General features: G+C 50.7%; 1 protein-coding gene across 4 annotated transcripts in view; it reads left to right on the top strand.

Annotated features, from left to right (window-relative positions):
* The window catches only part of INPP5D (inositol polyphosphate-5-phosphatase D), an 81,456-nt gene that overhangs the window by 35,287 nt on the left and 21,154 nt on the right, over positions 1–25,015 (top strand). For 3 of the 4 annotated variants that reach the window (XM_075937410.2, XM_075937409.2, XM_089780882.1), the window contains 7 exons: positions 1,520–1,670; positions 6,235–6,406; positions 7,902–8,042; positions 20,233–20,320; positions 21,023–21,367; positions 22,480–22,603; positions 24,330–24,436. In XM_075937410.2, the coding sequence (XP_075793525.2) occupies positions 1,520–1,670; positions 6,235–6,406; positions 7,902–8,042; positions 20,233–20,320; positions 21,023–21,367; positions 22,480–22,603; positions 24,330–24,436 (1,128 nt within the window). The remainder of the gene's footprint in view (positions 1–1,519; positions 1,671–6,234; positions 6,407–7,901; positions 8,043–20,232; positions 20,321–21,022; positions 21,368–22,479; positions 22,604–24,329; positions 24,437–25,015) is intronic. The other variant, XM_014577481.4, reaches the window with a different exon arrangement.

Here is a 25,015-nt window from a genome sequence, read left to right as displayed (position 1 = left end):
GATTTTCTTCCCAAGTGACCTCGCACACAGTGGTGAGTAAGTGCCTTAAGAAACACGCTGTGCCCACGGTGCCTGGGTCTCCTTCGCCATGCCTCTAACAGGGGCTCTCTCAGCTCTCTTTGTGTAGGGCATGCTGAATAGGTGGCAGCAAAATGAGATCGGTGGCCCCTGCCTTCTTTCTTTGTTCCTGAATAGCAACCCAGCTTCCACAGCGGACACCTCCATAGTATTCACACCATCCAGAGCCAGAGCCTGACGTCACCTTCGTCTTTGTGGGAGCAGTTTAACATTTCCTCCCAAATGCAATCAGACTTCTTGAAAACCGAGAGAAGCTTTTGGAGACCCAGCTGGCAAGCTCAACATTTGTGGTTGCTCCTCAGCAAATCAGGCCACTTGATTTAAATCCTTAACTATAGACCTGAGCTGTGTCTCCACTGGGAACATTTGGTGACAAAAGAGCTGCCAACGTGCAAAAGTCGTCACAGTGAAAAACAGTCCGAGCAGGTTTTCTGCCTCCCATTGTCGACATGTCACGGCCACGTTGCTAGCGCCTGACAGCAAAGCAATGGGGGTGAGCATCCTGCAGTGCAGTGTGGTGGGAAGGCAGAACTGATCCCTGCGCTTCTTGGGACTCTCTGGAAGCTCTCCCTGCTGAGGAATGTCCAAGCAGCACAGCCGTCTCTCCAGCCCTCCCCTGCAGTAGCTGCCTGCCTGCCACTGGGTTCCTAGCAGGGCAGAACAGGAACATTCCAATGACTTGCTCCTTGTTCCCCAAAAGGGGCAGCTCACTCAGCTGTCAGACACTTCCAGGAGCTCTGAAACGGGAGGGGCACATGCCTGCAGGGCAGCAGAGATCACAGGTTTTGTGGGATACTGGCTGAAGCCAGTTCTCTCAATAAAACAAGTGAGGCATTCAAGTGTCAGAATTTTGGCCTTAAAACTTTTAAAATGTCAGTGGTTTGCTGGCACATTTCATTTGAGCCTAACTATGCGTAGTTATGTGAATAAAGGAAGGGATACCAACAGGTACACTTGATAGTGTTCCTCTTGCAATCCAGAACAAAAATGAGGGGAGATTCCTACCAGATACAACCAAAGTATAAAAGTTGCTCTTGCTCCTTCCTCCCACTAAAAAAGAAGGCACGAGAATCAATCCTTTCAGAACTCCCACTCTTACAATCGTCGTTGCTTTGATGCCAAACACGCTTTACAATTAAACAGCAGCACAAGAGAGATCTCTTTCACGTGGCTTCCTGGAGTTGTTGAGGTTGCCGGTTTTGCTGACACGGGCCGGGGTGCGTAGGCGTATCGGTCTGTGCTTGTTCTATGTGAGCTGTTCTGCATGGAAGCCTGTGGTCAGGTGGACAGTGAAAGCTGAGCTGGCTTTCTCTGGACAGGAGTAGCTGGATTTTTTTCCTCTCTCTCTGCTTTGCCTCCACTGAGGAGTAACATTTCCATGGTAGATAGGAACGATCTGCAGCAATGTTGGCCCAGCTCTGTGCTCTGTGGGTTGTTTCAGGCGTCGGAAGGCGTTCCGGTGAAGCACTTCGACAACCTGGACGAACTGATCGAGTTTTACAAGAAGGAGAACATGGGTCTGGTCTGGCACCTCAAATATCCAGTCCAACAGGAAGAGGAGGAGGCAGGAGATGAAGCAGAGGAGGATGTGGGTAAGAAATCCAAGGGAGAGGTGCATGGTCTGGGCCCTGGAATGAATCAGACTCGATGTGTGCTGGAGACGATGGGAGAATTTGCAAGGGTCTGAGGCTGTTACACTGGGACCTAGGGTCTGAGCCGCATTGCTTCCCTGTAAGCACGGCCCCACCAGCACCTCAGAGCAGTGTTAGCCTACCGTCTGCTGAAAAACAGTCTGCACCCACTCCAGCCCCTTCGTCCCCCAACACTGCGCCTCTCCCCATGCAACCTAACCCCCTGCACCCCCATTCCTGCACCCATACCTCCTCCCAGACCCTGCACCCCTTCCTCCACCCCCTCCTCCAGGTCATAACCCCCTCCCAGACCCTGCACCCCCTCCTCCAGGTCATAACCCCCTCCCAGACCCTGCACCCCCCTCCTCCAGGTCACAACCCCCTCCCAGACCCTGCACCCCCTCCTACACCCCCTCCTCCAGGTCACAACCCCCTCCCAGACCCTGCACCCCCTCCTACACCCCCTCCTCCAGGTCACAACCCCCTCCCGGACCCTGCACCCCCTCCTGCTCCCCATTGTGCAGGTCATAAGCCCCTCCCAGACCTTGCACCCCCTCCTGCACTCCTCGTCCAGGTCACAACCCCCTCCCAGACTGTGCACCCCCTCCTACACCTCCTCCTCCGGGTCATAACCCCCTCCCAGACCCTGCACCCCAATCCTCAATCCCCTTTCACAACCCAAATCCCTGCACCTCCTCCTGCACTCCTGTCCCAAGTCACAGTCCCCTTCCAGACCCTGCACTCCAGGCCTCTTTCACCCAAGCTCCCTCCCAGACCCCTAACTCCCTCCTGCACCCCAATTTCCTACCCTGAGCTCCCTCCTGCACCCATCCTCCATCCCAAACTCATGGATGAGCGCACTCTGGGATGCGGTTGTGCGACTCGGGTCTGTGCGCTGCAGCGTGGCTGCCAGAGCCGTAGGTCTGAGCCAGGGCCAGGATCCCCTCGAGCTCGGGTTCAAGTGCAGTGCAGCTGGGTGAGGCGCTGAGCTGGGCCTGGCACTTGCCTCCTTTGTTGGCATTTCCATCCCTGCTGTGTGGGGCTTGAGGGGCCCACTGTCGGGCTCTGTCGCTGGGTTACCCAATGGCCGAGGGTTTTGTCCCGCACTAATGCCAGCATCAAGCAGCGGGTTGTACCGGCCGCCCCTCCCTGCTCCCCGGGAAGGAGCCACAGGAGCTGCCCTTGCTGCTGTCTCGGGGAGGCCCGTGCTCCATCCCGCTTGGGCAGGGTGGAACCACGCGCCGGCCATCACGGATCAGCGCCTGCGGAGGCCTGGGCCCCGGGCGCTAAGGAAGAGCAGTCCCGAGGAGAGGGGAGGGGTCACCGCGCTGCTTGGGGGCGGGTTTGCACCGCCCGGGGGGTTTCCCCTCCGAAAGAGAAGTGAGAGTGAGGTTTCCAGTGCTGGGATCCTAGCGGCTCTCTGGGTTCCACACAGAGCGGACCAGCAGCATCTTGACTCACCATTTCTTCTGTTCGAATGGCCTGACTCATCACAATCTCGACTTTCCACGGGACTGTGTGCCCTCAGAAACTCCCTGCTTACACAGCTCCTGAGCAGGCAGGGTCCCAGGGTTCCCAGCAGGGACTGAACCCAGGGGCCTGAGTCCCTGGCTACTGGGACCCCATGAAAGCCTAGAGCAGGGGTGGGGAACCTCTGGCCCATGAGCTGACTATGGCCTGCAGCATGTCTCTGTGCCGTGGGTTAACACCCCCCCCCCCCCAGCATGTCTCTGTGGCCCCCAGGTGCAGGGGAGATCCGGGAAACTTCACATGCTGCCCCGCCCCCAGCACCAGCTCTTCAGCTCCCATTGGCTGGGAATCACAGCCCATGGGAGCTGCGGGGGCGGTACCTAGGGACAGGACATGGTGTCTGCTTCCAAGAGCAGTGCAGGGTCAGGGCAGGCAGGGAGCCTGCATAAGCCCTGCTGGGCTGCTGATGGGAACAACCTGAGTTAAGTGCTGCCTAGTGGAGTCTGCACCCCAAATCCCCTGCCTCAGGTCAGAACCCCCTCCCACGCCCTAACTCCCTCTGAGACCCTGCCTGCACCCGAACCCCCATCAGAACCCCCATCAGAACCCCCTCGCACACCCTAATTCCCTCTGAGATTTTGCCTGCACCCCCGTCAGAACCCCCTCCTACACCCTAACTCCCTCCGAGACCTCGCCAGCACCCCCACCCTGAACCCCATCAGAACCCCCTCCCACACCCTAACTCCCTCTGAGACCCTGCCTGCACCCCCACCCTGAACCCCATCAGAACCCCCTCCCACACCCTAACTCTCTCCGAGACCTCGCCAGCACCCCCACCCTGAACCCCATCAGAACCCCCTCCCACACCCTAACTCCCTCCGAGACCCTGCCTGCACCCCCGCCCGGAACCGGCAGCCCCAGGTTCCCTGCCTCCCACACTCTAACTCTCCCAGAGCTCACACTCCGAATTCCCACCCCGAACTCGCAGCCCCAGGTCAGAACTTTCTCCTGCTCCCTAATTCCCTCCCACACCCCTGCCCCATCCCTGAGCCCCCTCCCGTACCCCAAACCCGTCAGCCTCACCCCCGAGCCCACGCCTGCCTCCTGAGTCCTCCCCCTCCCCCGCACTCAAGCCCCTGCCCCAGCCTGCGCCCTCCTCCTGCCCTCGGGCCCTCTCATTTCTGGCCTCACCCCAACCCGCTGTGCCTCCCCTGGGGGCTGGAGCCATGAGCACTAGCTCACCTCACTGTGGGGAAGCCCCAAGCCTCTGCCCCCCTCCAGGGTTGTGTGTGGCCCACAACTGATTTTTTCTGTGGGTCAATGGCCCCTGACAGAAGAAAGGTTCCCCACACGGGCCTAGGGGATTCTCTACATTTCATCGTCTCCCGTCCCTGTGGTGTCGCGGCACCAAGGCGCTGATCTGGCGGCAGCCCCCCTCAGGCACGGCGATGCTCCTTAGCTCTCTCCCTTTGTGAGTCAGGGAGTGCAGAGGAGCTATGGGCCGCTCAGGAACCAGCCCTGCTAAGTACAAGCCAGGGCTGCCTGCACTCCACAGAGACGGGGAGTGTCAGCCGCTACAGCCACTTCCCACCAACAGACAGAGCCCTGGGGAACGGAGTGGCACGGCTTGGCCAGAGGGGGCCGGGGTTAAAGTGGGGAGTGGAGGGAGTTTTCAGCTCCCCATGCCCCTTGTCAAGCGAAGCAGCTCAGGTTACCGTACAGCAGCCCACCCCTACCCACAGACATATCAGTCAGGGGCCGCACACCAGTGAGAAGCGGCAAAAAACCCCAAACCAAACCACAACCAAAACAACCCCCCCCACATCCTCACTGACGTGACCCCAACGGAGGAGGAGAAAGGCATGCCCCACATTCCCCTCGCACACCAGAGCCTGGGGGGCCGCAGACTAGCAGACGTTGTGTGCCCCACCCCATGGGGCAGCAAGGGGGCTGGAGCACCAGCACGGGCTTCCTAATGCTGTGGGTCCCTGAGCCTTGGGGGGCCAGATCCAGGCAAGCCAGGGGCTGCATCTGGCCCCCGGGCTGAAGGTGCCCCCTCCCTGCTCTAAGGGGGTGTCTACACTACAGAGGAAGGTCCAAGCTGCCGCTATCAATCTTCTAGGGTGCAAATTAGCAGTCTAGTTAAAAGGGCTAATTTGAAGTGAGGGACACGCTGGTCGATACCAGTGACCCTGCTTTCATGAGGCGTAAGGGACGTCGAAGGGAGCGTGTTCTTCCTTCCACTTCCTGCAGTGTAGACAGCGCCAAAAGCCAAGTTCAGCCGACGGTGTGAGAGGACTTCTCCTTGTTTGTGAATGGGGGCTTGATTTGCAGTTAGCTTTCATGATTATTTCCTTTCTCTGGACAGATCTGCTCGTTTGAGTTGCCTGTTTAGACTCTCCCCACCGTGCTGTGATGGAGATGTAGGGATTCAAACACTAGAGTTTTGACAGTGTAGAAGCTTCTAAGCATGTCAGCGCCCAGCACTTTTTCTGTTAAGACCTAGGGTGGAGAGTACTAAACCCCTTTAACCTGAAGTAGGTTCAGTCACGGTGGCCTGAAGTTAAATCCTTGTGTCTGTCTGCGTGTTTGGCTGAGACATAGCCCCCGTACATCTCCCTCTCCTGCCCAGCTCCTGGGCACTCTCCCACTCCACTGAAGACACATGAACAATAAAGGTAGATAACCATGTGGCAGCACATGCACATTTTCATAGCACTGTGCAAATATGAATCGGTCTTCAGGAAATGTAAGTTAAGTGACTTGACCAAGTCTACTCTGCAAGCCAGTGCCAAAGCCTGGGGTTATTGCCTCTGAGTTCACAGCCCCCAGTTCTACCCACTACATCGCATCATTGAGTTCAGTGGGGACAGGGTTGGGCCTGTATCAATATCAAGGGCTGGTCTGATGACATTCAGATCTTTTCAGCTTGTCAGCTGGAGGCAGTTCATCTGGATGGGTTTTGCACTGACTGCTACTGGGATGCAGACTCAATGGGAGGCAAGAGGCTAAGGCCAGTTGCCAAATTTACTTTGTTTCCCTTCTTTCATGTCAGACCCTGTACCAACCCCACCCGTACTACCGCCCCGACCCCCCCTGCCAGCGCTCCTGACGTGCGAGACCAAAGAAGCCTCTCCTCCGAATGACAACTGCAAGGTGGCAGACATCAACAAACTCTCCCTTTCGGAGACGCTGCTTCAGCGGCTGCAGAACCAGGATACCAGCAGGTGAGCGCTGGCAAGTCACTGCCCCCTCGTCCCCTCAGAAACATGGACAGACGGGCAGTAACCAGCAGGGCCGTCCCTTGGGGGGCACAGGGCCTGGGGCAACCTCCCCCAATGTCCCAGGCATGGGGCCCGGGACAGACCATCAGCTCCACCCCCACCGTGCCCCTTCCCAGCAATGCTCCACCCCCTGAGCCCCCATGCGACATAAGCCGGGGGACTACCAGGGGCCGAGCAGGCTGCTGGGCCGCTCCAGCTCCCACCGCTGTGCTGACTGCAGGGGGAAGTGCAGGTTGACCCCTGCTGCTGCCCCACGCCAGGCCCACCCATAGGATGGCTGAAGACCCCCAAATTGTGGGGTGTGGGGCAGGACAGCTCTGATAACCAGGACAGTAGAATCGACGCCTAGCCCCTCCCTCTGGGGAGGGTGTGGCCACGGTGTCACTGGAATCAGCGCTCTGATGTGGAAGGGGAGAGAGAAGGATGCGGGGCCTGTATCTAATCTCACCTTCTTTGTCCCCCACTGTGACTCCCTGGAGGTCGGAATCGGGACCTTAGTCTCTTAGCCATTAAAGCGACACAGTGGCTGCTCCCTAAGGTCGTGCGCGTGCTCTGGCACGGAAGGAGTGTTCTCCTGAGCGGTAAATCCAGGTTCCTGCCTGCCCCGAGGACAGGTTCCCTGCCATACAGTGTGATAATGTCAGAGAGGCCAGGCTCGTAACCAAGGGTCTCAATCGCAGAGATTTTAATAGAGATTATGGGCCAGATCCTTAACATGTGCAAATGGACAAGTCTTGGAGTTAAAAACCCAGGGGATGTTGTTTGTGGCGGGGGCGGGGGCTCATGTTCCCGCCACAGGAAGCTAGTGGGGTGTGCTGCTGGGGGGGGCAGGAGGGGGTTGGATGGCCGACTGGCAGGCTAGGCAGGTGGCAGGTGGAGAGAGCTCTGCTTTGATTGGCTGCCCTCGCTGTTCCTTCTGGCTTGTTGGAGAAGAGCAGCCAGTCAGAACTTTCTGCGCTTGCCAAGGCATGAAACAGCCAGGAGACTTCGGCTGCTTCATCCCTCGGCATGGAGAGGTGTCAGTCCCCACCCAGCTGGAGCCTCCAGCCCAGCCCGCAGCTTTCAGTCTCTAGCCAGGCCTTGTCTGAGGCAGACGCTTCAAAGGAGTCAGCCACGGAGACATGAGTGAAGGTCCTGGCTCCCCCAGCACTCCTCGGCTGCCAGCCCCCCCGGCTTTCCCCCAACCTGCCTGACACCTACTGACCCCCTCCACCACAGCAGGCCCTTCTCTCCTGTACCAAAGCAGCATTCGCCCTAGTGCCGTGGAAAACATGCCTCTCCCCCGCCATGCAGAAGGAATATTGCCACCGCAGAACAAGGTGTGTGGCACAGGAGCGTGTCGCTGTGACGGTTTCCGCCTCCGTCAACACTCAGCGGCCTGCAGGTGGGGGACGGCAGCAGGGAAGCCGGTTCCCTTACCCGCGTCACTCTTTTCCAGTGTTTCTGAGGAACACCTGAAGTTCATCCAGGATTATCTGCGAGTTCACATCACCAGCGATATCGAGATAGTGCAGACAGGCTCCGGCAATCTCCCCCAGCTGAAGAAACTACTCTCAGCGCTCTGCAAAGGGCTCTTCAGGTAACCGGAGGCTCATTGTCAGAGAAGCCAAGGTAATGTCACGGCACGGTCCTCAAAGGCAGGTGCCATTTGTATTGTGAACCCAGATCTCCAGCCCAGTAAAACTGCTTGTCCTTAAAAACGGGTAGCAAGACAGTGGTCTTGTGTCCTGTGGGGTCAAGGGCTAGGAGCCAGATGCTCCGGAGAGGCTGAGATGTTTTACACCTGAGGGCCTAGCCCTGGGCATTAAATCTGCTTGAAAGACACAGCTGCAGTAGGTCAGATTTCCCTGTGGGTAATAATAGAGGGGTGTTTGTTTACACTTTAAGAAACAAAGCCAAAATGCATTCAAGGATTAGCTGACTGGTTTAGGGACGGCCGTAATCGGCACCTCCCGTATTGCTGAGCGGCTCTAAACCCGACTGCGGTGTGAGTTACAGCCGTGAGAACATGGCGAGCCCCTCCTGAAATCAGGGAATGCAGCCCCGGGGGAGTGAGCAGAGAAACAGGCTCCTGCTATAATGGATTCCCCGACTGATCCCTACGAAGCAAAAGCTCAGGTGCCCCTGCTGGTAAGGATCTGATTGCTGCTCCAGCTTCCTCCCTGCTCTGAAACAAACAAGGGATTCAGGTCTCCACTCCCAGGAGACCCGCTGGATGCCTGACCATCCACAGAGAGGCATCCATCCTCCAGGCTGGCTCAGGGGCCCAACATCACCCTTTCCCACACCAGCTCCTTGGCATCTGGGCTCCCGTGGAGCAGTCTGGAGGAGTTCTGCCCTCCAGTCACTGGCGCAGAGTTACTACTGATCCACGGAGCTCCGGCTTGGGAATGGAATTCCCAACAGAGCTAGTGGGCAGGGCAGGGGACAGATCTGCAGCTGGTGTAAATGGGTGTGGTCCAGCTGAAGTGTCTGGAGTTATTCCAGTGACCCCGGCTGAGGATTTGGCTCAGTGTGATTTTCCAGGGAGGTCTGGAAGGGCTGGGTATGATGCTGCACAACCTACACTTCCTTTTCTGTGCCCCCTCAGCTGGGTTTCAGTTCTCTCCGACCATGGCGGGGAAGGTCCCATGTGCTCAGTATTAGCAGTCCCTGGAAAATGGGCCAGCAATCATGCCTGAGTCTTTTCCGTCGCTAGCCTGTCTCAGATGGGGCCATGCTGTTATTTCAAAGAAGGCCAGGCGCTATGGGGTGCAGGCTGGCGCTTCACAGAAGGGAGCTCTCATGCACCTCGGCTCTGTGCTTATTGGGGTTTTTATACCCCTCGTCATTCTTAAAGGGAATTAGAAAGTCTTCAGAAAGAAGCCCTACCCATATCACATTTTCTCAAGCCTCAAGGCTGCTCTTCAGCATCCCTTTCAATTCTGCAGTGAGACATCCCAGAAAATCTTGTGCCTGCCTCAAATATAACAGAGCCAAATTCTCTACTGGTGAAAGTCCATTGATGTAAGAGGAGTTGCACCCACAGACAAGTAGCCCCACCTGCCTCCCCTTCTTTAGCAGCATATATTTATGGATTAAGCCATTGTTATCCTGGGAACTAATGACATCTAGATAACATTGGTCTAACTTGGCAGATTTTCAAAGCCCTGTGCAATAGGTGAGAAATTCTTTTCATGGGCAATACTTCACAGCACGGAGATGGCTAATTATACGCATAATTGCCCCATTTGCAGATGCAGTTTCCATATGGAAATGCTGGATTCTTTCTTATGGAGGGGGCCTAATCCAAAATCTAATGACGTCAATAGAAAAACTCCCACTGATTTCAATGGGCTTTGGATGATGTTCTGGTCACGTACACGGTTTGTGTTGTTCAAATAATGAGAGGCTTTCAAAACCAGCCCATTGCTGTTTGAAAAAGGAATCGATTTGATACCTCCCATCCAATTCCTTCTCCCTCCTGCACTTTCCTGCCAAAATTGGTACCAGTAATCTTGGTATCTTTTCATTTTGGTGGATTTGCCGTCTCAATTCTCCTGTGAATGCCTAATAACTTTAGGTTATTTCTCCTGCCTTTCTCTTCCAGATCAATCAACTTTCTCTAAATACATCTCTCTCCTGTAGATCAGATTTTCTTAGGAGTGGTGCTAGCCTAGCACTCCCCCGTACCGTAATTAACTCATTTTCAGTTACCTGGACACTTAGTTGCTTTATGTGGCTCCCTTAATCTCTGTAGTAACTTGCAGCTTCTCAAGCTGCTGCAAATTTAATGCATTCAGTGGAATTACTTAATTTTAGGATTCGTTCGCCTCATCTTCCTTCCCAGTGGCACTGAGGGATTCAGCCTGAAATCTGCAGCTTGTTCTCAGGCTGCTTCTCAGACATCTGTGTTTTCCCTTTCTTAACTGGATTTGGGACCTTTTCTTGTTTTCACAAAGCCTGAGGGGAGGGGGAAATTGCCAGTCACAGACTGCATCGGCACTTGTGCCCCATCTTTGGCAGCCTGACGTCCCTCCCCAGCCCGGGATGCGGGAGGCGATATCTTTGACTGGAACAGCTTTGCTAGTGGAAGAGGCAAGCTTTGGAGCTGGCACGGCTCTGCTCAGGTGACCCAAAGGGGAGTTCTTTGTAAGCCCAAAGGCTTATCTCTTGCACCAGCCCCAGTTGGTCAGGTAAAAGATATCACCTCCCCCACCTTGTCTCGCTAATGTCATGAACCAACATAGCGACAGCAACCCTGCACATAGCCCCGGTGAGAGCCGTTGTCAGACCCCACGTGCCCTGCAGTTGGTGTAAAGGCTGAGAACTTGTCTTTCATGTCCACTAGCTGACAGCTGCCTGTCCTGGCACATGCTGTGGGTAAACTGTGACGGCAAATGTTAGCACAAAGGAAAGGGAAAGGGGCGTTTTCTGGAACTGTGTGTCTGTCATGACAGTGGGGAGGAGGGGAGGAGATGGTTGCTCACAGCTCCGTGATGGGCAGAGCTGGGCTAGCTGTTCCCTGAGGAGGAGCAGGGAAGAGCTTCAGGGTACCTTTTGGGCCCCCAATTCCTCTGCTGCTCCACAAAAGGGAAGCCCCTGGCACGAATAAGAGCAGCCTGAAGGTGGTTTTTAGCTGCACCGATTGCTACTGGCCTCCAGGGTCTCCAGGCTGTGAGAGTGCCTAGACCTGGTTCTCTACCTCCGGAGCTTGGGAGGGGCTGTATAGGCAGGGGCAGGGAGGTGGCTGAACCTCTCCCAGAGATTTCCCTAGTCAGGGGGAGTCCTCGCTTTAGGGGGACTTGTAGGTAATGTTTGCACCAGCCCAGCCACGGAGCTTCCTGTCGATGCGCGGGGAGATGTTCCTCCTTCAGAATTCCTGAGAGGGCCTGGGGGGACAAATATCACTGGCTGTATGACGGGTGAGCCGTGCAGCCTGCGGCTGTTTCAGGCAGTCACTCCATAATCCACCACATGGCCAGCTGTTCCTGCTCTCTGGTTGCATGACTCCCCCATGGACCACTTACGATGGCCACTCCGACACTTCTGGCACCACTTCTTATGCAAATACAGATGGACACACGTGCTCCTGGCACTTCCTGTACAAAGTTCTCATGAATAACCCTTTACTCACACAGCTGTTCAAAGGAAGAAAGTAAAAGAGGTGTGAATGCAATTAAAAACCACCTTGTGGTTTGGCTGAGCACAGATGCCAGTAAATACCTTGCTGCATTCCTCCCCCGGTGCTACAGCAACCTAGGCTTTATGCTAAAGAGCCTCAGAATGGGCCATCCTCCGGTAAGAAAGGACCAAGTGGCAGGTTTTCTGTGGTTGCTGCTGTTAAGAACTGCCTGGCCTGTGCTGCGCATCCCGTCACAGTAGAGCTATTGTCATCGTTTCCAGTCAGCTTGTCTGGTAGAACTTTCCTTGGTGCTTCCAATCCCACCTCTTTGCTCACAGGGCCTGGACCAGAGTCCACTGACATTCACGGGAGACTTTGGGAGGTTAGGAGAACAGAAAAGTTCGAGGCAGAACAGTTTTGTGGCGCAGAACTGAGAGCCTAGGACAGGGGTCTCCAGCCTTTTTAAGCACAAGGTCACTTTTTGAATTTGTCAATCCAGGATCTACTACCTCAAACCCAAATACCCCTGCCCCGCCCCTTCGCCGAGGCCCCGCCCTCCTCACTCCGTGACGATAGGGTACAGAAGAGGAGGACATCAGCACCTCCCTGCCTCTGTCTCCCCAACCCTGCACAACAAGCAGGAGGCTCCCAGGGTACAGCTGTGGGCAGGAGCAGCAGAGCAGTGTGGGGAGGGGAAGCTGAAGAGCTGGCACTTGACAGCCTCCCAGCCAAACCAGTCAGGATCCCTTGTCAGAGGCTCCAGGATCTACCAGTAGATCCTGATCTACTGGTTGGTGACCGCTGACCTAGGAGGGCTGGACTCCCAGTTCCACCACAGATTTCCTGCATGACCCTGGCAAGTCTCTTCGTCTGAAATGTTAAGTTTGGGGGGGTCTACCTTAGGCACCTAAATTAGTAGCTAGGTTTTCAGAGACTGCAGGGCCCCACCATCACGCCTTGCCCAGAGAACCAGATGGAAAAACTGGTGCATTGGTACCTATGAAAGTGAGGGAACTTGTTAGTCCTGGTCACTGATTAGGGACAATGCTGCATTGTTCTCCAGGTTCACCTGGACCTGCAGGACCGACTGCTCTTGTAGTGTTAAGTCTGGTCAGTAGCAGAGTCTCCTTTGGGCCAAATTCATATCATGGGGTATGTCTACACTGCCACCCTAGTTCGAACTAGGGTGGCTAATGTAGGCATTCAAAGTTGCAAATATCCCGGGCTTCATTTGCATCTTGCCGGGCGCCGCCATTTTTAAATCCCCCTTAGTGCGGACTCCGTGCCCGCGGCTACACGCGACATGGAGTAGGTAGTTCGAATTAGGCTCTCTAATTCAAACTACCGTTACTCCTCGTGGAACGAGGTGTACCAGTAGTTTGAATTAGAGAGTCTAATTCGAACTACCTACTCGCGTGTAGCCATGGGCACGGAGTCCGCACTAAGGGGGATTTTAAAATGGCGGCGCCCGGCAAGATGCAAATGAAGCCCGGGATATTTAAATCCCGGCCTTCATTTGCAACTTCAAATGCCTACATTAGCCACCCTAGTTCGAACTAGGGTGGCAGTGTAGACATACCCATGGTTTTGTGGTGGGCAAGCGTTCTCAGGGACCACAGCTGAGCTCACTAACTTAATTTCATTCACACCCCCTGCTCTGAATTCAGGAGATTAAAAGCAGGTTCATGTCCCCTCCCCCCCAGTTCCACTTGTCCCCTTAGTGCGTTTGTTGCAAAATAGATGGTTGGATTTGCTCCTTCACTGGTGGGACAGTGCTGCCTCTGTTTCCAGAGTCCTGCTGTTGCTCGTGCATTGGTCGACAATCTCACCCTGCTGCCCTGTGCTGGTCTTGCAGGGTTGGCACTGACCTCACAGGGCACGGGTGTTGCAAGCAGGATCTTATGAGGGGGATAAGGCAAAAAGCCACATTTATTGTAAAGATAATAATAAAAAATAAAGAAAAGATAGAAGCAAACGACGTTGTTTAACTACTTATTCCTATCACTACTTAACCCTTATACACTTGTGTGTATATATATATATATATATATATATCCATTCATTCATACATCCATTCATTCAAGTTCTGTGTATAGTTACCAGCCTGGAAGTTGCTTGTGACAGAATACTGGCCAGGTATTCTGTACACAAGTGATGGTAGTGGGGAGCGAAGTCCTGATCAGGTGCACATCTGAAGCTCCTGGTAGGCTGGCAGCAGAACCTTGGACTCTGATTCCATAGTTTTTTAGTCCAGTTCTTATAGGAATTTCTTCCTATGCCAGTCTATGGAAATTGCTGTATCATGCTGATGTCTCCAGGGTGGCTGCCAGGTGCTCATCAGTGATCTCATCGGGTGGACCTCCAGTTTCTCCACTTGACACCTTTTGGTTGCACTGGCACCTGACGCCTTCTTCAGCCCTTTGTTGCTGTATTCTCAGGCTGGCACCTCTCAGAACCATTCACTCATCATCCAAGCACTCTCTCTCTCTTACATACATTCCTTAATGTTTCCCATACAATGTTTTTGTATAATAATAACTTTACATATATCAGAGTTGTAGTTACAAAAAGTTTCTGGTAATAATAACTTTACATATATCAGAGTTGTAGTTACAGAAAGTTTCTGGGTGGTATTGCTTAAAACATTCTCTGAGTGCTGAATAAAGTTACAATGTTTTAAAGAGAACAGGCCTCAATTAAGTAACAATGGCCTTAGTCAATTACAGGGCTTGGCTCCCATAGCAGAGTTAGTGGCTTGACAATGCATTGTTACAATGTATCTCTGCAATGTCAATTTCAAGCAGCCCCTTGCACAAGCTTGAGTATGCCCTGGAGCGCAGAGGGGGGGGGGGGGGGGTTTGTTTCTGGCTACATAGGATTATATTCTTAACAGTTAGGATTATATTTTTAACAGTTCTAAGTTACATTACCTAATACATTATATTCTAAAGGGGCAATAATAATAATAAATCTAAACATTTAACAATCTTAACTAATAATAATAATAAGAATTAATAATAAATCTAAACACTAAGTTGTGGGGAACAAATTATGGGGAGTCACTTCCATTTGGGGGAATCATTTTCAATACATTAATATGTTATCCCCACATACTCCCCCTTTTGACACTACGATATCTGGTATACTCGTAGTGTCACTTTGTATTTAATCTGTTTGTTTAAGAGAAGGTATCGTGAGGCAACATGTGTTTGTGATTGTAATGTAACAAATATTCTCTTTATCCAGGTCAGGTGACTTTGCCCAGAGCGAGAAAAAAAAATAGTGATTTTATCCAGGGCAGCTTGGGCAACAGTCTGAAACCCACTTAACAGTGCATGAATGTATGTACACTCATCCCACATAGTGTAGGCATCTTTGCATCTAGCCCTGAAAACAAAATTGGTGGTGTGCCTCAGTTTCCCTTTTCACATCACACACCAATTTTGGATTCTCCTTTCTCAGGTGAGAAGCTCCAACACTAATTACAAGTATGAACAGTAAAATACCAGTGTTACAAGGCTTTTGAACATACAATGTGCTCTTGGGTACATTTTTTTTAACCATTTCCAGGGTTTTGGTACAAAATCCTGCACATTGAACATTGTTACATTCTTAGTAACTGCAGTACAGTGGTTATGAAAGTTAGCATAAGTAGCAGGAACAAATCCATCCCAAGTGTACGCTGACAATTTTGGGTTTTTAGGTTGAAAAATCTGCAGCCTTCCTTGGCCACATAGGTCTTGCCCCATTGCCCTGTGGTTTTAAATGCAAAACTCCCTCTTCCAAAGACAAAAGGCCTGGCTGGGTGTGCCTCCCCTGGGAACACTCCTGTCCCAAACACACTGACTTCCCAGCAAGCTGGTCATACCCAGTCACTTGGTTGCCAGACTGCTCCAATTCCCTGACTGATTCTGCCTCTTCTGAAACAACTCTCAGTCCCTCTGAGATCTCTCCACAGCCATCCACACTGGGTTTCTCTAAATGCAGTTAAAATGTTTAATGCTTATTGAACCTTTCCTGCCTACTGCAGATTATCTTTAACACAGTATACTAGCTAGTTAGACAGACAGACATGAGACAAACACAAAACATAAAACAATCTTTGTTGCAACAATACATCCATGGTGTTGTAGGGTATTTAGCTGGTACCAGCTTGTCCTGATTTTCTGAAAGACAAAACAAGAACATACTTCTACCCCTTTGGGGGTGGCATTATTATTTACATACTTTCTCTTTTTATTTTACAAATATGCTTTCATGTTTCTTTGCTTACAATTACTCCTATAGGTAAATATTTTTGTTTTGTAGGCAAAACAGGTTTCAATGATTTTTACCCCTTCTTGTGGGTGAATTACCCCACTGTGTAATTATTAAATTTAGGAGGTGTACTTTAGTTTTTTTCTTATACAGCAGACTAAGTTAGTAAGTTTCTGCTGTGTTAGGTTTATGAATAGAGAGTAGCCAGGAAGCATTGTTACTATAATGCTGGGAGGGTTTTAAGTGTGAGATGTGTTTCCAATGATTATTTTAACATTTTAAAGGTTTTTCTTTTTTTAAAAAAAAGAAAATCATGTACATATTACAGGGTTAATTATGAACATTAGCATTAAATAACAAGTAGCCCTGTGGATCTTACCAATAGGTGTTTAAGTATCCTGTGATAGCATGCCTTTTATTTAGACAACTTAGCTTTGAGACCAGTGTGTTTAAAACCATCTTGAAATTTTTCCATATGCAGACCCCTTTTTGTTCTGGTCTCAGGTAGTTTGCTAATCAAACTATTTATTTACCTGCAAACATTTTTTTTTTTGTTTGTGCTGCCAGCTAGGGCATTTGCACCACAGACACTTTCTGGCTTGCTTTTAGATTAAAAGCTGTTTGTAGCTTTGTCTTAAAAAGGGACACAATAACTTTTGCCAGAGATTTACAGTTTTGAGTTTTTACTTTAAGTTCTGCTTTCTCACACAGCAACCTGAAAAGGAAATTACAACCTGTTGTGGCTCCTGGAGCCTTCACAGGATTTTGATTTGTTTCCAGTTTTTACCTCCTTCTACAATATACATTGCATGTCACAGGAAAATGTGCATTCTTTGTTTATAATGTTATTTAGCCATATTAATTTTTGCATCGGGTGTAACTATTTCTTTTATGCTCACTGAGTTTTCCTATACTTTTATTAAACAACTTGGTATGAAATGGCTTTACTAAAAACAAAACAAACCAATTTGTTTTAAGCATACAAAACAGTTTACTAACCTACAGAACAGGAGTTCTGGATCTTAAAAACCTTACCTACTATTTACACTGTATTTACACACAGATACATGCATATATTCTCTGAATATTTCTAACACTATTTTTACATACCTGTACAAAGATTACATTCACTTTTATTCATTTGGGGGTACTTAAGTTCCCAATAGAACCCCCTTGAAGTTTTTTTTTTAGTTAAATTTGCCTGGATTATTTACAGACACTCTTTTGGAAAAGGGCCCCTTTTTCCTTCAGAATGGCTGCAAAGAAACCAAGAATTTTTTTCCTATAACATTTTAGCATTTTTACAACTGCTCAATTTCTTCCATACTCTGTAGAGTTAACTTTTTTGTGTTTTTTTTTTCTTAAAACACTTTCTTATTTCTTAAAATGAAAACTGGCCTTGCTTCAGATATTACTTCTTGTAAGTATTGTTTTAAGAATTTAGATTTTCAGTGCCTGTACTTACTGCTTTTTCCCAGTTTTACCACAAGGCCTTTAATCTATCTTTTGCCTGCCTGCTTGTTTGGGCCTGATCCTGTTTTTCTTGCTGAATGGCCCTTTTCCATGGACACAGGCTTTGTCCCATTACCAGTTTAGCAAGGAGGGTGGCCTTGTTCACTAAACCCCACACCTCCTGGTCCTTTTCCTTAAGCATATCCCTGAAAACTTTGAGAGTGCTACTTTAACTCTCAGTACCCATCCTTAAGGGGCTCTAACTGTGTCTGGGTACTGAGGGACAGACATTTCCAACTTTTTGCTTTTGCAGCAGAGGCTTTTACATTTTGCAGTTTCCTATTTGAATTTTTATAATTAGTTAATTTGAGGAACACCTTATTACAGGTTTTATAAGAGCCAAACTGAATCTGTGTTTTTTTTTTTTCCCCCTTTTTCTTTTGGGTTTAGCTTTTTCTGCAGAGAGAGATTTTTTTTTCTTCTTTGCAGGTAGCTAAGTGGAGGTAACTGTTATTACAAGCCTCCCATAATAGCCAAATTGCTGCTGCATATCCTTTGGCAGCATTAGAAGGTTTGTACATGAGGATATACTGTGCCAATCTATCCTCTAGGTCCAAAATATTACAAACATCTTCAAGGGCTTGTCCAAGGACTTGTACCCATATCTCTGGAGGATTTGTTTAAAGGGTGTTATTTTTTTATAAAAGGTGAGGTTTGAGCTCCTTCAAACTCTATTCTTCCCTCTGAGACTGCTTTCCCTGGACTTTTCTTAAACATCTTTAATACTTGTGTAGTTTCCTTTATCACCCCTGAACCCTTGCAGCGAGTGACACAGCCTAGACTATTAATTAATAATCGTAGCTTCTTTTTACAGCCTAAATTATTTTAATAATTGTAGCTTCTAGTTACACAGCCTAGATTATTCCAATGAATAATCGTAGCTTCTTACACAGCCTAGATTATTCCAATAATAGTCGTAGCTTCTATTTACAGCCTAAATTATTTCAATAATTGTAGCTTATAGTTACACAGCCTAGATTATTCCAATGAATAATCGTAGCTTCTTACACAGCCTAGATTATTTCAATGAATAACCATAGCTTCTATTTACAGCCTAAATTATTTCAATAATTGTAGCTTCTTTTTACTATGAGCTCTTTTGTGAAGCCTCTACCCTCTGGAGGTCAGCAGGCTTTGGTTAACCAAAATAAAAAGAAAAAAAAAGAAAAAAAAAATAGAACTGCTCTTTGTAGAGTCAGCTGTGTGCACACTAATGTTCACAATACCTGAGGCTTTTTACCAATATTCCCCCTTTCGCATTCTCCACCAAAATGTTGTACCAAATAAAAGCAAGCAGGATCTTATGAGGGGGATAAGGCAAAAAGCCACATTTATTGTAAAGATAATAATAAAAAATAAAGAAAAGATAGAAGCAAACGACGTTGTTTAACTACTTATTCCTATCACTACTTAACCCTTATACACTTGTGTGTATATATATATATATATATATATATCCATTCATTCATACATCCATTCATTCAAGTTCTGTGTATAGTTACCAGCCTGGAAGTTGCTTGTGACAGAATACTGGCCAGGTATTCTGTACACAAGTGATGGTAGTGGGGAGCGAAGTCCTGATCAGGTGCACATCTGAAGCTCCTGGTAGGCTGGCAGCAGAACCTTGGACTCTGATTCCATAGTTTTTTAGTCCAGTTCTTATAGGAATTTCTTCCTATGCCAGTCTATGGAAATTGCTGTATCATGCTGATGTCTCCAGGGTGGCTGCCAGGTGCTCATCAGTGATCTCATCGGGTGGACCTCCAGTTTCTCCACTTGACACCTTTTGGTTGCACTGGCACCTGACGCCTTCTTCAGCCCTTTGTTGCTGTATTCTCAGGCTGGCACCTCTCAGAACCATTCACTCATCATCCAAGCACTCTCTCTCTCTTACATACATTCCTTAATGTTTCCCATACAATGTTTTTGTATAATAATAACTTTACATATATCAGAGTTGTAGTTACAAAAAGTTTCTGGTAATAATAACTTTACATATATCAGAGTTGTAGTTACAGAAAGTTTCTGGGTGGTATTGCTTAAAACATTCTCTGAGTGCTGAATAAAGTTACAATGTTTTAAAGAGAACAGGCCTCAATTAAGTAACAATGGCCTTAGTCAATTACAGGGCTTGGCTCCCATAGCAGAGTTAGTGGCTTGACAATGCATTGTTACAATGTATCTCTGCAATGTCAATTTCAAGCAGCCCCTTGCACAAGCTTGAGTATGCCCTGGAGCGCAGAGGGGGGGGGGGGGGGGTTGTTTCTGGCTACATAGGATTATATTCTTAACAGTTAGGATTATATTTTTAACAGTTCTAAGTTACATTACCTAATACATTATATTCTAAAGGGGCAATAATAATAATAAATCTAAACATTTAACAATCTTAACTAATAATAATAATAAGAATTAATAATAAATCTAAACACTAAGTTGTGGGGAACAAATTATGGGGAGTCACTTCCATTTGGGGGAATCATTTTCAATACATTAATATGTTATCCCCACACGGGTACCAAGCAGTCAGAGGTGTGACGACTGCGGCTCCGGTTGGGATACCCACACTAGCTTTAGTCCATAAATAGCAGCACTGGCAAGGGCTTCAGCATGGGCTGGGGCAGCTTGCTGAGGACCTCGGGGGTATATTCACATTGATGCCTGGGCCACTACAGCCTCAGGGCTATTTTTAGCTGCACTAGCTGGATTCAAGCTTGCATGATTCTCTCTTCCCATGCCTCAGACATGCGCCTAAACCCCGCCTTGACTCCAGGCATGAGGGACGGGTTTTGTACTGATTTATTTGGACAGCTTTAGCCTCTTTTTGTTGCCCCACGTGACCCAGGTCCCCCCCCCCAATCCTGTAATGACCTTTGACGTGTCTTTGTGTTCTCAGCGAGGCTTCTCGGGCACTCCCGTCCCTGGAGTCCCTCCAGAAGGTGTTTGACCAGCAGCTGCCCCCTGGTATCCATCAGCGTCCTCAAGTAAGCTCTGGGGAAAGGCAGCCCAGGAGGAGTGATAGTGTCTGTCAGGCTCAGACGTGGGGCAGGGAGGCTTTTGGTGCTTGGGACGCCACAAGGGTTGTGAATTTAGCTGCTCAGTTAACACTTTTGTTCTCTTTGGGCTGCTTCTGGCTGCAGAGCACCAGGCACACAGTGAGTTAGCCACAGATTCAGCTAACTCGTAGTCTCCTCCGCCCTCTCCCATCCCTGGTCCCGAATCTCCAACCCCCTCAGCCTGTCACCCCGGATTGCAGATTTGCCCTTCCATCAGCTTAACTCCTCCGGATGGGCAGTGTCGTTTTGTGACTCATCCTTCCCTCCTTCCACCTCACACCTGCATCCAGCCACTTCCGTGCCGCATGCCAGAAAACCAGAAGTCCAAGCTGCATGTTCAACCCACGGCCCAGTAACACAGATCTGTCTTTCTGTCACCAACCCCCCAACTCCTCCACATGCCCAGCCTCCTCTGGCCCGTGCACCAAGTTTGCAAGTGTCTCCTCCCACCAGTCCAGCTCTCCTGCCTGTTCAGTCCCATTCTGTGCTGAGGTGCATCATTAGACTGGGGTGGCGTGAAACTCGTTGCTGCTAGCTGGTGTGACAGGCAGGGCTGTGAACTCTGAGCTTTTCCGGGCCTGGGACTCACAGTTCTCTCTCTTTCTTCTTTTTTAATGCTGTTGTTACCAGTTGCTTGGGGAAGCCAGTCCAGCCAATGTTGTGCAGAAGCTCAATCAGCTGATCTTTTTGCTGTCCTCGGTTGAAGAAAAGGTAGAGACGTATAACTATCTCGTGTGCCCTCTTCATCTGCTTCTGGCTTTGTTTATGCGCCGTTCATCAGCGGTGAAACCCACCTCTCCGATGAGAATTCTCCTGCAATGCCGTTATTACTCCCTTCTCTGGTCCCCTTCCAGTGACGTGGGGAGTCACCAAACACATATCCAAATGCATGACTTTTTGCAGGTGAAAACACTGTTGATCGAAGGACCCGATTCAACGCATCGGCGTTCTCTCATCCCGCCTGTAACCTTTGAGGTAAATGGACTTTGTCAGCAATGCGCAGAGTACTACAGAAGAACACAGCGAATGTAGGGATGTCTCAGCATGTTACATTTCTGGATACTGTCCTCTATTCGAGTAAAGACTCGAAGATTTACCCAGCGTTGCTCAGGTCCTACAGGGGTGGGGGTACAGGGAGTGCAGGAGTCAGGGCAGGGGCTTGGGGATGTTGGGGCCTCAGGGCAGGAGGCTAGCGGTGTAAGGGGTCACAGGAGTCAGGGTTGGGGTGAGGAGGGGCTCAGGGTAGGAGCTGGGGATATGGGGGGTTTAGGAGTCAGGACTGGGGGTGAAGAGGGACTCAGGCCAGGGTTTGGGAGGTGCAGGAATCAGAGCAGGGGATGTGGGGCTCAGGGCAGAGGATGGGGGTGCAGGAGTCAGGGCAGGGAGTTGGGAGGTGTTGGGGGCTCAGCCAGGGGGTGGAAGGCTCAGAGCAGGTTTGGGGTCTCAAGGAAAGGGGGTAGCCAGCAGCACGCCCTGAGGCCAGCATGGGGCATTGGGGGTTGCACAGCCCAGCTGCTGGCTGCTCCCCAGGGCCGGCCTGAGCTGCAGGGGCCGCATTGCTCGCTGGTGGCTGCTCCCTGGAGCCAACCGGTGGTGGCGTAGGCAGCACTGGACAGGGGTCATCCTGGGGTATAACTGTCCCTGCTATCACAGCCCTCCCTTTCCATCTGATGAGAAACAATCCCATTCCAGACACATCCCATTGTGCAGGCTCAACCAAACCCTGAGCTTGCTTTCATTTATGATATGAGGAAGCTACCTACCAAATGTGCTGGTCCTGGCTCCTACTGTTTGGGAGGAGTTCTTGGACAAACAGACTCACAGATGGGTGGACGGACACACAGACAGACGGCTGCACAAACGCTCTCCAATATATAGCAGACAATACAGTTAGATCTCAATGCCTGTAGACCCCTGATGCTCTAGGTACCCTAGCAGGGGACATGTCTTCAAGCTCTCTGTTCAGAGTGATGTGATGGAGTCAGGCCAGGCAGCTGTTCCTCTGTGGATTTAGATATTGCTTTTCCTGTACAAGTGACGGAGGTTTAGAAAAATGACTTATGCAAAAACTTGCCCTTCTTCAATAGGTGAAAGCAGATTCCCTAGGAATTTCCTCGAAAATACAGTTCAAAGTTGATGTGGAGACGGGGAAATTGATTATCAAGAAATCAAAGGATGGTCCTGAAGACAAGTTCTATACCCATAATAAAAGTAAGTTGCCCGGGGTCATAAATATTGGGGGAGTTCCCCTGGATCCCCATGGGAATTTTTCATTGACTTCAGTGGGAGCAAAGTTTGGTCCAATGTGCAAATCAGTCTGTTATGCTGAGCGTATTGTTCTACTGCAAGGCACTAGGAACCCGAGATCGCTTGTCTCCAAGGCAGTTTTCAGCAAATGGAAGCCAATGCTGCGGTAAATGGCTCTTTCTGGGTATGTCTACACTACCCCGCTAGTTCGAACTAGCGGGGGTAATGTAGTCATCCGCAGTTGCAAATGAAGCCCGGGATTTGAATTTCCTGGGCTTCATTTGCATGAAGCTGGCCGGCGCCATTTTTAAATGCCGGCTAGTTCGGACCCCGTGCCGCGCGACTACACGCAGCACGGACTAGCTAGTTCGGATTAGGCTTCTAATCCGAACTAGCTGTACACCTCGTTCCACGAGGCAGAGATGCAGCGCGGCTGGCGGAAGGATGTTTCCATTGGCCTGGCTGCTGTCACTCGCGGAGGTAGAGTTCCTACAGTGATGGGACGCCCGCTTTTGTCACTGTCACCTGTGCAGTGCCATAACTCTGCCGCTGTAGCGTCTGCAGGGTGGTCATGGAGGTTGTGTCCTGTGAAGGCCTGTGTTAACGGTTCGCTTTATCCCTGGGGAGGGCCCTGCTCACGTACTGGCTGACAGATTTTCAATAGGGGAAAAGTTCTTTTTCTAATTCCCCTCTGGACTCTACCTCGAAACACCGCAGCGATTAGCAGGGCAGCACTGTCGACTGAGGCTCCATCCACACTAGGAAAAAGACCCATCGCTGCCCCTAGTTGTGAGCAAAACCTCTCCCTCTGATTTCACAGCTGGGGTTGAGAATTGCTTAACTGCTGATCAGTGTTCTCTGTAAGCGGCTACCCGGGATCAAGGGCTACCAGGCTAATTAGAAGAGCACCCACTGGCAGCATCCTGTGTTTCTATGGGGGTGCACATCCATACGTGTCTCAGTGCACATAAATATTTATTCTGCACATGGCTGGAAAAAATTAGAGGGAGCATTGCTGCTGATCTACATGGGACCAAACCGTCTTCACCATCAGATCAGCTGCCACCTCCCCTTCCACATATGCTCAGAGGAAGGACCATAAATGGCCTGCTTGGGAAGCAGAAAGAAGATGGGCGAGGGTTTGGGCGGAGCCCCAGGTAGGCAGTGCTGTGTGCTCTTGGCGCCAGGGTATAACTGTAGTCCCTGAGGAAAGTCCTTTGCTGACCACACCTGCCTGTTGTTTCTGCTGAGCCATCCCAGCAGCCATCCCAGAGCACCGTCCTGACCAGCCGAGCGGAACTAATCCAAACACTGAGAAACAACCAGACTCGAAGGAGCAGCTTGTCCTGGGGGCTGGTGCACTCAGGGCAAGGAGCTCTCCAGAGTCCCCTAAAGGGCTAGCACCAGCTGCAGCCCCTGCATGCCAGGGACAGTTATTGGAGCTGAAGGGCTGTCGGTGGGGCTGAGGGAAACCACCTTTGCCGTGGGTTTGGTTCCAGGCTCTGTAGAAAACCCCTTTTCAGAGGTGGAATTGGCAGGAATGCGGGCTCAGTCCGCGGGGGGCTCCCAGGGCAGGGCAGAGCTCAGAATGGGGGCTGCGGGGGAGCGCGCTGCTTCCTACGCCCAGTGGGTTCCCGCAGCAGAGGGGAGGCTGCGGGACGAGGGCCAGTGACACCCAGTCTCTGCTTAGTCCTGCAGCTCATCAAGTCCCAGAAGTTCCCGAACAAACTGGTGATCGTGCTGGAGACCGAGAAAGAGAAAATGCAGCGGAAAGAATACGTGTTCGCTGACTCCAAGGTACAGGGCACTGCCTCTCCGCACTGTATCCCTGCAGCACCAGCCAGGGCCTCAGGCCAGTGGAGGGCTTACGGGATTTGAACGTGCTCGGCACAAGTGAGGTTGGTTGTATAATGGGGGAGCATCCAGCAAATGCAAGAGAGACTGGATCATATGTGCAGCAACTGGTGCAAGATTCAGGACCCTCCCTAGGGGGACGCAGGGCCTGGGGCAACATGCCCCGCCCCATCCCACCTCTGCTCCACCCCTTCCCACAAGCCCCACCTGGCCACACTCCTTCCAGCCCTGTTCCACCTTTTTTCCTCCTCCCCCACGTGGCTCAAGACAGGGGATCCCTAGAGGCCTAACATGGGGTGGCAGCAAGGGCCCCGCCCCCACTTACCATAGTAGCAGGAGCTGGAGTGGCCTGGCAGCCTGCTCCATTCTGCCCCAACCCATGCACCTCGCGACTCCGTGGTGGCAGCAGCAGGGCTCCCTAGACCTGTCCATAGCATGGTGGAGGCAGCCGCTGAGGGGCCCCCCAAGTGCAGCCTTGGCCCGGCTCTGGCACTCCTCAGCCCTGCTAGACCTGCGCACTTG

This window comes from Pelodiscus sinensis, chromosome 10, assembly GCF_052426305.1.
Source record: "Pelodiscus sinensis isolate ZL-2025 chromosome 10, ASM5242630v1, whole genome shotgun sequence".
NCBI classification, from domain to species: domain Eukaryota; kingdom Metazoa; phylum Chordata; order Testudines; family Trionychidae; genus Pelodiscus; species Pelodiscus sinensis.
Note: the sequence above shows the minus strand (reverse complement) of the source record. Positions and strands in the feature narration are given on the sequence as shown.